This window comes from Homarus americanus, unplaced genomic scaffold (genome assembly GCF_018991925.1).
Source record: "Homarus americanus isolate GMGI-L3 unplaced genomic scaffold, GMGI_Hamer_2.0 scaffold37032, whole genome shotgun sequence".
In the NCBI taxonomy this organism is placed as follows: domain Eukaryota; kingdom Metazoa; phylum Arthropoda; class Malacostraca; order Decapoda; family Nephropidae; genus Homarus; species Homarus americanus.
Window position 1 is genome coordinate 6,202,942 of NW_024731852.1, and position 15,079 is coordinate 6,218,020.

The 15,079-nt window shown below is 37.8% G+C and overlaps 2 protein-coding genes across 3 annotated transcripts in view; one reads left to right on the forward strand and one right to left on the reverse strand.

The window, feature by feature from the left end:
* LOC121867977 (DNA-binding protein SMUBP-2-like) overlaps positions 1-15,079 on the forward strand; it is a 76,034-nt gene that overhangs the window by 27,025 nt on the left and 33,930 nt on the right. The gene's annotated exons all lie outside the window — the stretch shown is intronic.
* The window catches only part of LOC121867978 (alkaline phosphatase-like), a 31,199-nt gene that overhangs the window by 5,750 nt on the left and 10,370 nt on the right, over positions 1-15,079 (reverse strand). The window contains exons 2-7 of the mRNA XM_042368154.1: positions 9,035-9,200; positions 8,819-8,907; positions 7,816-7,956; positions 5,963-6,155; positions 3,765-3,928; positions 288-486 (exon numbers count right to left, since the gene is read on the reverse strand). Coding sequence (XP_042224088.1) covers positions 288-486; positions 3,765-3,928; positions 5,963-6,155; positions 7,816-7,956; positions 8,819-8,907; positions 9,035-9,140 — 892 coding nt within the window. The 5' untranslated portion in view covers positions 9,141-9,200. The remainder of the gene's footprint in view (positions 1-287; positions 487-3,764; positions 3,929-5,962; positions 6,156-7,815; positions 7,957-8,818; positions 8,908-9,034; positions 9,201-15,079) is intronic.

A 15,079-nucleotide genomic window follows, 5' to 3' on the forward strand; every position in this document is an offset into this window, starting at 1 on the left:
TAGAAAGAAATACACTAATTATTTGAATCAATAAATTGTGGCATTGTTAGAGTAGATATCTGCTACTATAGTCTTAAAAAAAAATATGATTTTTACTTTTAGTGTGGAAATCATTTATACAATATAATATTTATTTACTGTACTGTAGTAAGTTTTTACAGTATATTAAACAAGAAAAGTCATATTAAGTTTGAGGGAGCCATATGTTCCATACATATCAAGTGCTGCATTTTGTATGATGTAGCTAAGAGGGTCCTGTAAGGTGTAATTAATGTCTAATAAATTACCTATTAAGTGGTCTGTTTTTGAAGTATCGACGGTAAGAAGTTGTTGTGTATTTTGCACATATTCAGTTTTGTGTCCATGAGCTCTCTTCTGAATTAGCCATTCGTGTGTTAGGTTACGATTGTCAACTCTTAGGCAATTTTTTTTATCAGCTATCCCAGTTGATGCTCCAAAGGGAAATTTACCCCCACCGAGCATTACCTGTGAAAGATAAGAAGTTGATGCTGGATTAGCTTTTATGATTAAATTTATAAAGGAAAGCAGTGAGGGAAAAACACTGTGCATACAGTATTTTCTTTTATTAAAAAAAATGATGATTGTTTATAAAACAAAATTATATAAACCTTTAGGAGAAGAGTAGAATCCCAGTTGGCAAAATGACTACAGCATTATTACCTGTACAGTACTGTGTATGAATAAAGTCTCCCACAATGTTGTGATATGGATGGCATCAAGAGAATCAATCAATCAATCATTAACTCATAACAACTATGACTTTCCTATAAACCATACATCCTATCATTTATGTGCTCACTTGCCTCCTGGATTCTCATATAGGGGTCCTCATTATACGCCAGGGATGTGGTCCAGAAAAATGTGACATAGTGAAACGTTTTATAATGAGTAATTTTTCCCCTTAATAATGAATGTAATTTGGAGTACAGTCGCTTCTGTATATGCATTCCAACATTTTTTTTTTTTTCAGGGATTAGCCCACCCGGGCAAAGGTCAGTGACCCATATCGGGGCCTGGGGGAGAAAATGTAATAATAATAATAATAATAATAATAATAATAATAATAATAATAATAGTAATAATAATAATAATAATAATAATAATAATAATAATAATAATAATAATAATTCATAGCAAATAAAATTTATAATAAATAATACAAAATTGAAAATAAATTATAATGACAATAATAATAACACTACAGTAGTAATAATAATAATTATAATAATAATAATAATAATAATAATAATAATAATAATAATAATAATGATGATGATGATGATAATAATAATAATAATGATAATAATAATAATAATAATAATAATAATAATAATAATAATAATAATAATAATAATAATAAAGAAGAAAAAAAAAGATCAAAAGTTAGAAACAATATACAGGCAGTCCCTGACTTACGACGGGGTTAGGGACCCAAATCTAGGTCATTGTAATAGCCCTTGTTTCATAAACAGAAGAATTATATAAATGGATTAATTACATTTGATTTATATACTGATTCACCCCCTGTAACTTTCCACTAGCTATGAGGTGACATGTTCTGTGCACGTGATAGGGTGTGCCTATGGGAAGCCGCGCCATTTTATGCTGAGGTAAAGGCATTTGTAGCCGGCTTTCTGGCCACCCCAAGCGGGCAGTAGTTTGTTAGTACTCACGAGAGGAATATTAACTTCGACAGAACCTTACAGTTAACAGGCTATGACATCGTAAGTCGAATTGGTCAAAAGTTGAAAATGTGAAAATAATACATATAAAATATAAAATGGGTGTTTCTTTTTCTTTTCAGCACCACAAAACCCTCTCAGGTACCAAACTAAATTATTCCATTGAAACAACACTTTGATTTAGTGCGAATTCGTTTTAAAGTGACCTGTCTTGGAACGTATCTCGCGTTTTATCGACGTTCTACTGTATGTTTGTTGTGTTCTCAATAGTAAGAAAAACAATTGAGATACTGCAATTGTGTGTAAATGAGGCAGAAAGTTAGATCAGCAACCTGGGACTTGGTCATAATTTTCGTGATGCCATATGGCAGCAAGATCTACCATTAGACAACACTGTACATTATGCTTCCAATATCTTCCCTGGTGGTAGTACCTCCCTGTTTGGTAGCTGCCTACTACTGTAATACCCCTTAAAAGTTCAGCAAATCAGCTTACAATATGGTTATTATAACATACAGTATTGTATTACATAGTTTTTGATATGGAGATGCAGGTATCCTTCGTTTTGCATTAATTAAGTTAGTGTTAATACACTTAAGCGATAATTTTTTTTTTACATCATTTCTCCCTTAACTTAAGGTCAAAATTTGGTTTATTGGTGGCTAGACTCACTGGGAAGGGGGAAACTGGGGATTCTGTGCCCCATTTGTGCAGCTCTTCTGTCACCTATCTATGTTTACTCTTCTAATGCTGTGAATTATTTTGGAAAGCTGACAGTGTGATAAAGCATCGTAAAACTTGGAAGCAATGAGCATCCTGCCTCCTCCACACATCGACTGGCATGAGTGTTGTGCACATGAGCCGTGGCCCACCTGACTCGTGCATGTGTTTCCCCATGCCAGAGTGGAGTTGCCATTTGCGACATATGTATTCTTAGAGAAAAAAAAACACAAATTTACTAATAAGTATACATTGACTTAAGAGTGTGATTCATAACTTACTATGATATCTAATTACCGTATCAGGAAATTTTCTTAGAGCAACAATGTATACAGTACACGTATTACCATTAACAGAATGTGTACTATTGTTGTCAAACACATACAAACTTTTAGTATTTTTTTTTTCATACAGGGTATATATGAAGTTGAAAAGCTTTCTTGATGGCTTGATAACATATTTCCTAATGTGTGTAGAAAGTTAACAACCTTTCTAATGCCTCCATGTTCCAATTACATAAATTAGTACAGTATATGTATTAAAATGATTGTACTGTAACTACATGTTCGCTTTGTAGACCTCAATAACAGGAACGTAGGCTCTCATTTACCCTTCTAAAGCTATCATATAAATAATGAGCGTTTTATTTTTAAGAAAAAAGAACAAAATATATTGTCAAGTTAATAACTGTAAATACTAAGTTTGCTGCTTCAGACACAGTAGCTACAGTTCACTTACCTTCATTTCTAGTAAACAAACTCATGGGTAGACAACATGCAGAGTAATGATAGTAATGGTGGTACCTGTACTGATGGTAATTTTGACTTAGGGTGAGGTAGTAATGGTTGTGGGGATTGATTAAAGGTGGTGCTAGATTGCACAAGTAGATGTAGTAATACACGTACTTACAGGTATTTTTCAAGCCTTTTTCTAAACTTTGTATCTGATAGTTAGACGCACCCCACTTACCTCTCGTTTAGCGATAGTTTGCTTAACTTTAGGTTTTTCAGCAATGCAACCCCATCGTTAAACAAGGGATACTTGCACATCCTTACAACATTATTTGTTATTGAGTGATATATTATGGCTCAATTTGACTACTTTACTCTTAGACATCTGAGTAATATACAAACCAAGGCCTATACAGATGCATAATACATTTTAAAATTTCTTCCTATATTTTTTAATGACGTATTATGTGAAATTATGTACAGTCCCTATATCGGTACAACATATTGAGGACTCCCTTTATCTCCTCCTTTCTATTCTTCCAGTATGGCAACACCATAAACAGTAGACCTTTGCAATTATGTGTAATTTTGAAAATATACAGAACCTTACCTTCACATCTCTTCCTGGAGCATCTTCAACAAGTTGCTTAGCGATATCCCTACAGCCATGACCAAATCTTCCAAGTTTTGCATCACACTCCCAGTCGCGGTTGGGACTGTGAGCATAAAGGGCAGCAGGTGTAGCGTGTGTTAACCGAGTTGTTGTTACGAAGCCTACAAAGGGAATTATAAAATGATTGATAAGGTTTGGTTTGGGTCCATGTCAGGATATATTCTTCATGTGTCTCAGTTAAAACCTTTTACTCTACATTGGTCCCTCGGTTAACGAGCACAATCCGTTCTAGAAGGTTGCTCGTTAACCGAAAAATTCGTTAACCGAAACCATTGTTTCAATGGGTTTTTGGGTAATTGGTTCCAGCTCACCGAAAATTGCCTAAATTCAACAAAAAAGGTAGAAAAGTACACTTACTTTGAGGTGTGTATGTAGAAGGCTCCTGGATGATGATGATGATGATGATGATGGGAATTAGAATGGGGGTGGAGGAGAAAGGAGAAGAGAAGGCATTGGGATGGAAGAGAAGTCACCCCATGGTGCCATTTCACCCATAAAATTTTAGTTCTCTTGGTGTAATTCAAGATTATTTTCTTTAAATCAACACTGCACTGCATTATATATTGTCAATATGTAAAATAAATTTCAAAATGACCAATAATTTGCTTGCAAACACAGAAAAAAAGCATTTAGTTGAAGAGAGTCTCAAGCAAGATGTTACCTCCACTGAAAAGACACAAAGACTGATGCCTGTATGCTGTGTTGGCAGGCTGGATGGCGTGCTACAAACTAGTGACCCTACCTTCAATTATGTTCAATTTAATATTAAACTTAAAATTATTGAATAGTATAAACTTCTTGATATCGTAAAAGGGTAAGGAATTTAAGCCTTAGAACCGATTACTGTATTGGCGGACTAATACTACAGCTGGTGGACCGCCAAATGCAAGCTAAAACATGTGGAGGTCGGCTCGTAAGAAACTCGTTAATTGAGGGATTGCTCGTTAACCGAAATTATGAATCTTATGGAAGGTAACTCTTTAACCGAAATCTCGTTAACCGAGGCGCTCGTTAACCGAGGGACCACTGTACACTTCTTATTTATCTGTGAGTTTCGTGCATCACCACACACATCTTTCTCGTTCTTCCTAAAAGTTTGCATCAAGCGTGGAAAATGGCCATAAAACGTTGATGATGATATTTCCTTAAGTGAGTAAATGACATCTTTCCTGGTCCTGTCCATGTCTCCTAATACAGGTATATATTGTTCTCCTTGTCATCTGTTTAATTTAACAGTTACTGTACCCTGTGTAATCTCTCTTGGAACGTATCTCGTGTTATATTGACGTTCTACTATATAGTATAGTACAGTAGTACAGCATGGTACAGTACTTTCAATGTGTTTTTTTAAATAATCTTTAGATTTAAAGAAACATATTTCAGTCCATTATTACCCATATCAAGTATTGTTTGGAAATTAAAAAGTCACTATGGAATAAAGTTGGACGAGCCAGAGATCAGAAAATTATGAGCTTTAAACCATTTTATGAATTATGTGAACTATAAGCGGGAGTATCATAAAATATGCTTACTATTGGTACATTGCAGGGTTGTAGAGTTCGAAATATTGATGATGAAACAATATTAGCCATTAACGGGCTGGGAGATTGTAAAAAGAAATTGTGCATCTACAGTCCAGATTCGAATAATACTGTACTGTTTTGAATAATTAATTTATAAGAGTAATTTTGATACAGTAACACAGTGCTGACAGTTGACCTTGATTTTCAAACACTCTTATTTGCAGTTTAGGATTTGGATAGTGTGAGAAATGAAGAAAATGGAACAGATGTGGTAATGTGAGAAAGTTGGTGCAAAGGAATTCAATTTTATTCCTGTAATGAAATAGATGCCTGAAGAGAATGATATGAACAAGTAGTTAAGGAAGGTGAATGGGAACAGAGCAAGCTTTGGGTGTTGGATAGAGCCAAAGAGTTTGTGTGTAAAGGTGACCTTATACCTGTACAGTAATGTACTGTATTAAAGATTTGCTGATGTGTCTAGAGGTTGTGTAGTGTGTATTGGGGGTTCTATATTAAATTTCAGTACTATAGTTGTATTCAAGAGAAAAAAATCCCCTATATTCAGTAGTATAGTATTGACTCCTGTGGGCAAGTCATTATTGCACATCTTGCCTGTATGTTTTCCAGCCTTCTGTGCCCAATCCATTATAGATGGTTGCCAGGTTGTAGGATTAAGTGATGCCATACAATCATTTCTGAAGACAGTGTTGTCCACTCCCAGAGTATATTGATTGGCCTTTATGCCTGAGAAGAATGCTGTGGCTGTTGCCGCACTATCTGGGATTTGCTGGTCGAGTGTATAAGTCTGTTGAAAAAGAAAAATATCTGAATTATTAATAAAAAAAAATTAATGATTGATTTAGTGTTGAAATAAGCTGCTGGTCTCTTGAAAAAAATTCTGTAGCTTACTGTGCAACACCTGATTAGTCTGTTACATACACGGTACCCAGTCTTCATTTACTTTTGTTGATATTTTGATAAAGTGTAAATTTTAAGTTTAAGGGGAGGTAGATGGGTAGGGAGTTGCAACTCAGCCTTGCCAAATTTTTCCACCCTGTGGGATGGTGTTAGGAATGGCATCCAGCCATAAAACTTTGCTGCCGCATGGCAGTTAGGTCACCAGGGTGGCCCATCCTCTGGTCTCTGCTGCATTTCTGGGCTGGCACCCTGGGTTTGTGGTAATCGTTACTAACCCACACAAGTGTGGAAACTAGTCATAAAATAATGGTGGTGGTGATGGTAAAGGTGAAAAATGTGAGTGATATCTTTTACATTATTCTTTGACAACTGGAAAATTAGCAGCTCCCAGCTGGTTTTTTTTTTGGTTGCTGAAAAAATGAACTGTACATGAACTGTCCAAGTACAGTATTATTACTGATGTGTGCATCACATTTTCCAAGAGGCATTAGGTCATTTTCTTTTTGAGGAACTTGTTTATAAAACATGTTTTATAGATCAATGCTATTCTTGCACAGAAAACTAAAGAGTACCAGTATCTAAATACTGTACTGGTAACATCTACCATATAGCTTAGATGCCAGTTTTTATTAAACAGTTTTTCAGTATGGTTAGTAACTTAGGATATCTTAACCAAATGTGTGCAACTTCAGAAAAAAAATCATGATCATTTTGGGCAGTTCCATTATATAAATCAATGCTCTGGAGGATTTTATATAATAAAACAAAAAATAAATTTATAAGCCGTTCATAAGTTCCATGCTAGACCTTGTGACACTCAGTGGTGTTATGTTTTTTCTGAGCCACATGCTCAATGAATGAGAGTAACATAAACTGACTACCACTTTGCTAATCATCCCCTGCTTCTGTCAGTTTTTAATGATTCATAGAGATGTGGACAATATTTATTTTACCTTGGTGGACACTCCCTTTGACTTATTTTTGGCCCAGAATACAGTACAGTACAGTGTACAGTATATGAAAAAAAGACTTGCAAGTTTTATTACTTGTAATGGGGTCAAGTACAGTAGTCAAGTAAAAGCATCGATATGGGTGTAAGAATGCAGGCCATAAGATGTGTGAGGTAACTGTACATCAGGTTGATATTGCTAGTAGTTTGGGTTTGCCAGTAAAAGTGGTTTGGCAATAGGAAGGACATCCAGCCATAGAAACTGCTTCAAGTTTGGCTGATGGCAACTGGGACACTGCTGCCAGGGAATCTTGGCTAATACATACGTGTACAGAATCATTATTAGTGTAATTACCAATACACAATGAAGCCCTCATATATTGCTTAGAGACAAGAAATAATGCTGCCACAAACACATCTCCATTGGAATCATGTACAGTATACTGTATTGCCCTCTTACAGAGCTATTTCCAAGTGGTCCATTTTTCAGGAACACATCTAGGATACTATAAGAAGTATGCCTGTATTCATTGTCATTTGAAGGTCATACTTAATGAATACAGTATGTAATATGATATTTTAATATCTGCAAACATACTTTCATAAGAGATGTGTGTGGAAATCGCTCCCATGCCAGGTAACCTTCCTCTCCAGAATTTCCTTGACGCTTTTGTTCTTTATAAACTCTGGCTGCTGTTGATACCACAATGCCCATACCATCTCCCAAGAAGAGCACCACCTGTAATGAGTACATTGATTAAAAGAAGGAAGCCTGTTTATCACTAAACTCATACCTACAGCATCCCCATAAATCAGACAACAGCATTTATCTGTCCCCATTTTAACTTCTAGTTATTCTCTGAGTTACTCTAGCATATCCAGCACTATTCCTCTCTTCCTGTAAATCCTTGATAGTCCTCCAGTTATCTTCAATATTTCCATAATACTGTAGTACTGCATCTTCAATATATTCCCACTGCCTGTCTAATATACTGTACTATAGTGTTCTTTATTCCCAACTCCTGTGTAACACCTTAGCTTTTCTCAATGTCAGTATTTGTATTAGTCCTTTTGTATATCCATGACACTATTTAATACTTCTTTGACACTACCTTAGCATTCCCTCAACAATTCTCCAAGCATCTACTTATTATTTCCAATATTTACCTAAGACTTTTGTAATTTATCTCCAGAATTTGTGCAACACTTGGTTTATAACTTATCAATCAACCTTTCTTAAAACATAATGTATATCCAATCTATAACAATAATACATGTGCTAGCAGGTAGTAATTAGAGTAGTAAATAGCCGAGATGTGATTCTGTGAGTATGAATTATCGTTGTTCAGGTGGTATTCAGGGATAGAAATGGTGCAGGTGTGTGATGCTGGAGTGATATATGAAGTAGCACTGGTAAACCAAATAGGGAAGGGGCACACTATGGCATAACACATGTGATAAAACAACTAAAAGAAGGGATGAGTGGTAATAATTGAGGGCAAGTCTGTTGCTCTTGCTTCCAGGCACCCTTGACTGTACTGAACATTTACTGGAAAAGGGCTTACAAAAGAAAGAAGTGCGCAGTGCCTCTCGGTACTCACATTTTTGGCAATATTCCAATTGTGAGAGGTAGCAGTAGCTAAAGCATCCTGAAGGTCAGACCACCCTAGGTGATTCCAGTAGTCTGGGCCTGTTAGACAAAGATAGTACTGTACTGTATTGTATTGACATACTCATAGTTGTTTAATACAGAGATTTAGTGTCACTGTTGCCAAATTTGTAATCAACCTTAGGAATATGATTGTTACATAACTTACCTTCTTTGTTAGGTACAGGAAAGACCTTAGCCTTTGTACATGTCCCCAACAATAGCAGCAGGTGTAGGGAAAGGGGTGTTATCAGTTTTAATCTCGCCTCTCTCATTATGCAGTTTCTGTAAATGCTCTATTCACACTGCTGATGAGGACTTGTTCCTTAGTAGATCTGATGGTGGAAAACAAGGAATTGAGTAGAGCAAGGTACAAAATTCTTCTTATTGCTTTGAAATTTTAAGATGTTTTGGGTCTGATGTATCCAGAGTTATTACAGCAATTAAATCAAATGAGACCCAACCAAAACAAACCCCACCCAACCCAGCTCAGCTCTATTCTACCTTACTGTCACATTGTACTGGGCAGTATTTTAGATTACTGAGAAAGGCCATTTTTGTGTTATGGTGAAACAATGAGACTGTGAGGGAATGTGTCTGGCAATGTCCATTTTTCTGTGGATCTGTTAATCTGTAAAAAGATTAAATCTTTTAAACTTGACGAGTCCTCAATTCTAAGTGTAGTTGTGATAAAGCTTGAGAGGAATATTAATCAAAGTCAAATCTTGCATAAATTGCATGTGATTGGTCAGCTTCCTTGTACAGTATAACCTTTCTGGAGTGATTAAAAAGTTGAAAATGTCAAATTTCACATTTTAGATTGATGGTTACTTTTGGACTTGAAACTATTTGTCAGTTCTTTGAGACAATCTCGAAAGAACTGCTATATAGGGTTCAGTACAGTACAGTACTGTGCAAATTAAGTGCATCAGATAAGTCTTCCATAAAATTCAGGTTTAATTGAAAGCATTTACAGAACATATTAATCTAGTATACGAGTTATGTGTAACCTCCATGGTTGTTTAAGACTTGTCTTACATGTTGTGACAGAATCTATCCAGGTTTGACACAGGTTCTTAATTTCAGTGGATTAGGGGGGAAGTGGTTGATCTGGGTGAATAAGTAATGACTATAGAGTTAATGTGGCTGATATACTGTAGTTGAACAAGGCTTATACAGTATATAGAGTTAATTATTAATGTATATGATGTAATCAATCCATCATTTTCTATAATTATCTTTAAGTTGCGTACCAGACTCGTTCGTCTAGTTCATGGATGACGTCAGTTTTCATCTCCGCAGGAAAAAACAAACAATTGACGCTTACGGGAATTGTAGTGGAATGTGTTAATGTGACATTTTACAGTGGTAGGTGGTGTTAGGTGATGTTGCTGGGCATTAGATGGTGTTAGGTGATGTTACTGGGCATTAGATGATGTTACAGGGCATTAGGTGGTGTTAGATGATGTTAGGTGATATTGCTGGGCATTAGGTGGTGTTTGATGATGTTACAGGGTATTTGTTGGTGTTAGATGGTTTAAGGTGATGTTGCAGGGCATTAGGTGATGTTACAGGGCATTAAGTAGTGTTAAATGGTGTTAGGTGATGTTACAGGGCATTAGGTAATGTGAGATGATGTTACAGGGCATTAGTTGGTGTTAGATGTTACAGGGCATTACGTGCTGTTAGATGATGTTACAGGGCATGAGTTGGTGTTAGATGTTACAGGGTATTAAGTGGTATTTGGTGATGTTACAAGGCATTAGTTGGTGTTAGATGATGTTACAGGGTATTAAGTGGTGTTAGGTGGTCACAGGGCATTGGATGGTGTTAGATGATGTTACAGGGCATTAAATGGTGTTAAATGATGTTAGATGGTGGTAGGTGATGTTACAGGGCATTAAGTGGTGTTAAATGATGTTAGATGGTGTTTGGTGATGTTACAGGGTATGAGGTGACTTTTGATGATGATGTGGGGCATTAGGTGATGTTAAGCGGTGTTGCATAGCATTAGCTAGTGGTAGATTTTGTTAGTTGGTGTTATATGACATTGGGTGGTGCTAGATGGTGTTATATGACATTGGGTGGTGCTAGATGGTGTTATATGACATTGGGTGGTGCTAGATGGTGTTATATGACATTGGTTGGTGCTAGATGGTGTTATATGACATTGGGTGGTGCTAGATGGTGTTATATGACATTGGGTGGTGCTAGATGGTGTTATATGACATTGGGTGGTGCTAGATGGTGTTATATGACATTGGGTGGTGCTAGATGGTGTTATATGACATTGGGTGCTAGATGGTGTTATATGACATTGGTTAGATATATGACATGGGTGGTGCTAGATGGTGTTATATGACATTGGTTGGTGCTAGATGGTGTTATATGACATTATGGCATGGGTAGAGTGGTGTTATATGACATTGGTTGGTGCTAGATGGTGTTATATGACATTGGTTGGTGCTAGATGGTGTTATATGACATTGGGTGGTTGCTGGAGATGGTGTTATGTGACATTGGTGTGCTAGATGGTGTTATATGACATTGTTGTGCTAGTGGTGTTATATGACATTGGGTGGTGCTAGATGGTGTTATATGACATTGGGTGGTGCTAGATGGTGTTATATGACATTGGGTGGTGCTTGGTGTTATATGACATTGGGTGGTGCTAGATATATGACATTGGGTGGTGCTAGATGGTGTTATATGACATTGGGTGGTGCTAGATGGTGTTATATGACATTGGTTGGTGCTAGATGGTGTTATATGACATTGGGTGGTGCTAGATGGTGTTATATGACATTGGGTGGTGCTAGATGGTGTTATATGACATTGGGTGGTGCTAGATGGTGTTATATGACATTGGGTGGTGCTAGATGGTGTTATATGACATTGGTTGGTGTTATATGTTGTTTTGAGTGATTGCTGTTACATGGGATCAGGTTACGACAGGAGAGTGGGTGACATTTTTCTCCATGTGACGTTGTACTGCTCTCCTCCATTCTCCCTCTTCCCTTCACCCTCCTTCCTTCTCCATCCTCCCTCTTCCCTTCTCCCTCCTCTTTCCTTCCTCCTCCATTCTCTCTCTTCCCTTCTCCCTCTTTCCTCCTCCATTCTCCCTCTTCCCTTCTCCCCTCCTTCCTCCCCTCCCTTCTCCTCTTCCCTTCTCCCTCTTCCTCTCCTCTTCCCTCCTCCTCCTCCTCCTCCTCCTCCTCCTCCCTCCTCCTCCTCCTCCCCTCCTCCCTCTTCCTCCCTCCCACTGGTACTAGACGTGTAACTCTTAGTTGCCCGGCGCTGCTAAAGCCAGCTTTCACATAAGGCCAGAGGTTACCTGGTACATAATATCCGTACCTTATGTCCTTGTGTTTAAGGTCGTTTCTTAAGGGTAGGTTGGGTCTTAATGTCACATCTACTCTACAACCTTTACCTTATAAAATTGTCCTTATTGAAGACTATGTTATGCCCCCCCACCCACCCACCCACCCACCTCCTTTTGGTCACCTGAAGATAAGGCACTCCAGTTTATTTCACCTGATGATAAAACAACCCAGCGTTAGTATTGTTTTAATCTTAAGTTGAAATAAACTGGAGAGGGGGGGGGCTAATTTAAAGTTGATTCTATTATTTTCTTTCGTTTTTCGGGTTATATAAAAGGTCGGTGTCTCCTTGACCGATTTGTTTCATGGCTGGAACACTTGGATCAACAGTTTTAAGAGCGGTGTTTAAAGATCACGGTGTGGATTCTCGGGAGAGCGTGCCTGAAATAGCTACCGTCACCTACCCCAGACATAGCGGTCACAATGGCGCCCAAAATACACTGGTACAGCCATGGCGAGAAGAATCATTTCATTCCACAATATCTCTTATGAAGTTTTTGAGATTATTTGTATTGGTTGATCATACGAGACATTTACAGACGTATTGGTTGACCTGGTGTAGCGGGTAAATACCTCAAGTAATACTGTAAATGAGAGCAATGGCCCGCGGGTATACTGTACTAAACCCTGAGTCATGCTCGATATTTAACAGTTTCTAAGGGAGGAGATAATGTATACGTGGGTGTGTCCTCAATCCAGATCAACTTTCCGCCACCTACACACACACACACACGTTGGATTTCTCTTTGTGTGTGTGTGTGTGCGCGCGCGTATTGATTTTAAGAATAAGTATAAATGACTACAGGTAATTAATTATTATCTCCTGTATCTCTTGCGACGGGGAATATAAAATAGGCGGGGCTAATCTTTGTTTCGTTTTATCCGACTTTATTAATGTATTTGTCATCATTGTCCTGTTCTGGCATCTTGACTGTACAGCACTGCTAAGATGAGTGGATCTGACTGAATTATTGTGAAATAGTTTAACTGTATCAGACGTTGGGTTGCACGTTAATAAATGTAACTGTACTTGTTCCAGTATTTTTTGTCTGAATATTATTATTATTATTTTTTGTGTGTTTGTGTGACTTATCTGGTCCGAATCAAAGGGCGTACAGTAGGTGTTAAATGTAGACACAGGAGTGCGGTTGTGCTTGACGGTGGTAGTAGTAAGTATCTAGACAAAGTTGAGATAAACTCGTGCAGGGTGACAAACTAGTCCATACAAGAAACACTAGCGATGTAAGATGTGGAAAAAAAATAATGTTAATGGAGGAATGGAACGTTCTACACTATGGGCGTAATGTACAGTGTGTTGGCGAATTCCCGTAATGTATAAGTTTACGAGGTCTCTTGAGGAAGTTTTACTCCAACATTTTATGCTATTGAATATTTCACCCGATGTCCGACGTGATGCGCTCATTGAATTCCTCGACAAGTGTCGGTCACAACGGATATGGTGAACAAAATAGTTTATGTATAATTGGTGAAATACATAACAATGTTCTGGGTGTATAACTTCCTCAAGGGATTCTGGAAATACTCATCAGGGGATTGTGTAAACGTGAACAGCGCGTCGCGGAAGGATTACAGGGGAATTCTTGCAGTTTATAGAATAATAAAGACACGAAGCAGCTTTGAAAGTTTAGTCTTAAAAACAATTATTATAATTAACAGGTTGTTTTATCGTTCCTCCTGCTGTATTAAAAGTAAACATCGTCTCAGTCTCTCGCCGCAGGAGTCACCGTCATAACATGTGTGACATTTCATACAAACTTCTTTAAAATGTTTATAGCTCAAGTATTACACTACATTTTTGCGCATGTTGAAAATTAACCAAACGATAGATTATTTACTCCTTGATATTAAACACCAGAAAAGCAATATTGCCTCTTGTAATCAGGTGTGATGTTCTCAGATAAGTCACATATTTTATAACTATAATTACGGTGTGCATTGTAATATACACTAATAGACTGGCATTCAACAAAAGCTACATGGTACTGATGAGCATGAACTGTAAAAACTGGCCAAATATGTCGTCGTGGGCAAGAAATCAGGACCACCTGATTACAAATTTGACTTCTTACTAGACAAACTGATGAATTAAAAACCATGGTGGTACAGGAAAGTGGTTTGGGGGGGGGGTGGGTGGTGGTTCCCAGGTGTTTGGTCCTGACAAGCAAGATGTTGTCGCCCATAGCCTCAGACCAACATTTCCACAACCAAATATTAAGTTTGCACATAAGGTGTTAGGGTGGTAATTAAAGAGGATGGGGCAAGACTGAAGTGTTAGGAGTGACTAGGACGGTAATTATAGAGGATGGGGGCAAGACTATAAAGTTAGGGCGTTGGGAGCAATATTGGAGTGTTAGGACTGAAGGAAGTTTGTATACAGGGTTCGGGTGAGGCTGTTATCAGGGTGTGCCTTTAACGACGTGCTGGAGCCTCTTGATAGATAGTATCAGCCTTGATGACCCGCCTCGGGAGTGTAGTGGTTAGCGCGTCCAGTCTGGGTGCTGCTCTTACTGGCCAGTGTTCGACCTCAGAGCAGACGTGGCGGATTATGATCAAAATGTGAGGTAGAAAATCGCGACCCTACACACACACTAAAATGACCAGGCATCTACATTATCAGTGGAGAGGGGGGGGGGAGGTGTTATAGTATAAGGCAGGGATCAATTGGGGAGGTGTTATAGTATAAGGCAGGGATCAGTTGGGGAGGTGTTACAGTATAAGGCAGGGATCAGTTGGGGAGGTGTTATAGTATAAGGCAGGGATCAGTTGGAGAAGTGTTACAGTATAAGCCAGGGATCAATTGGGGGAAAGCTTCT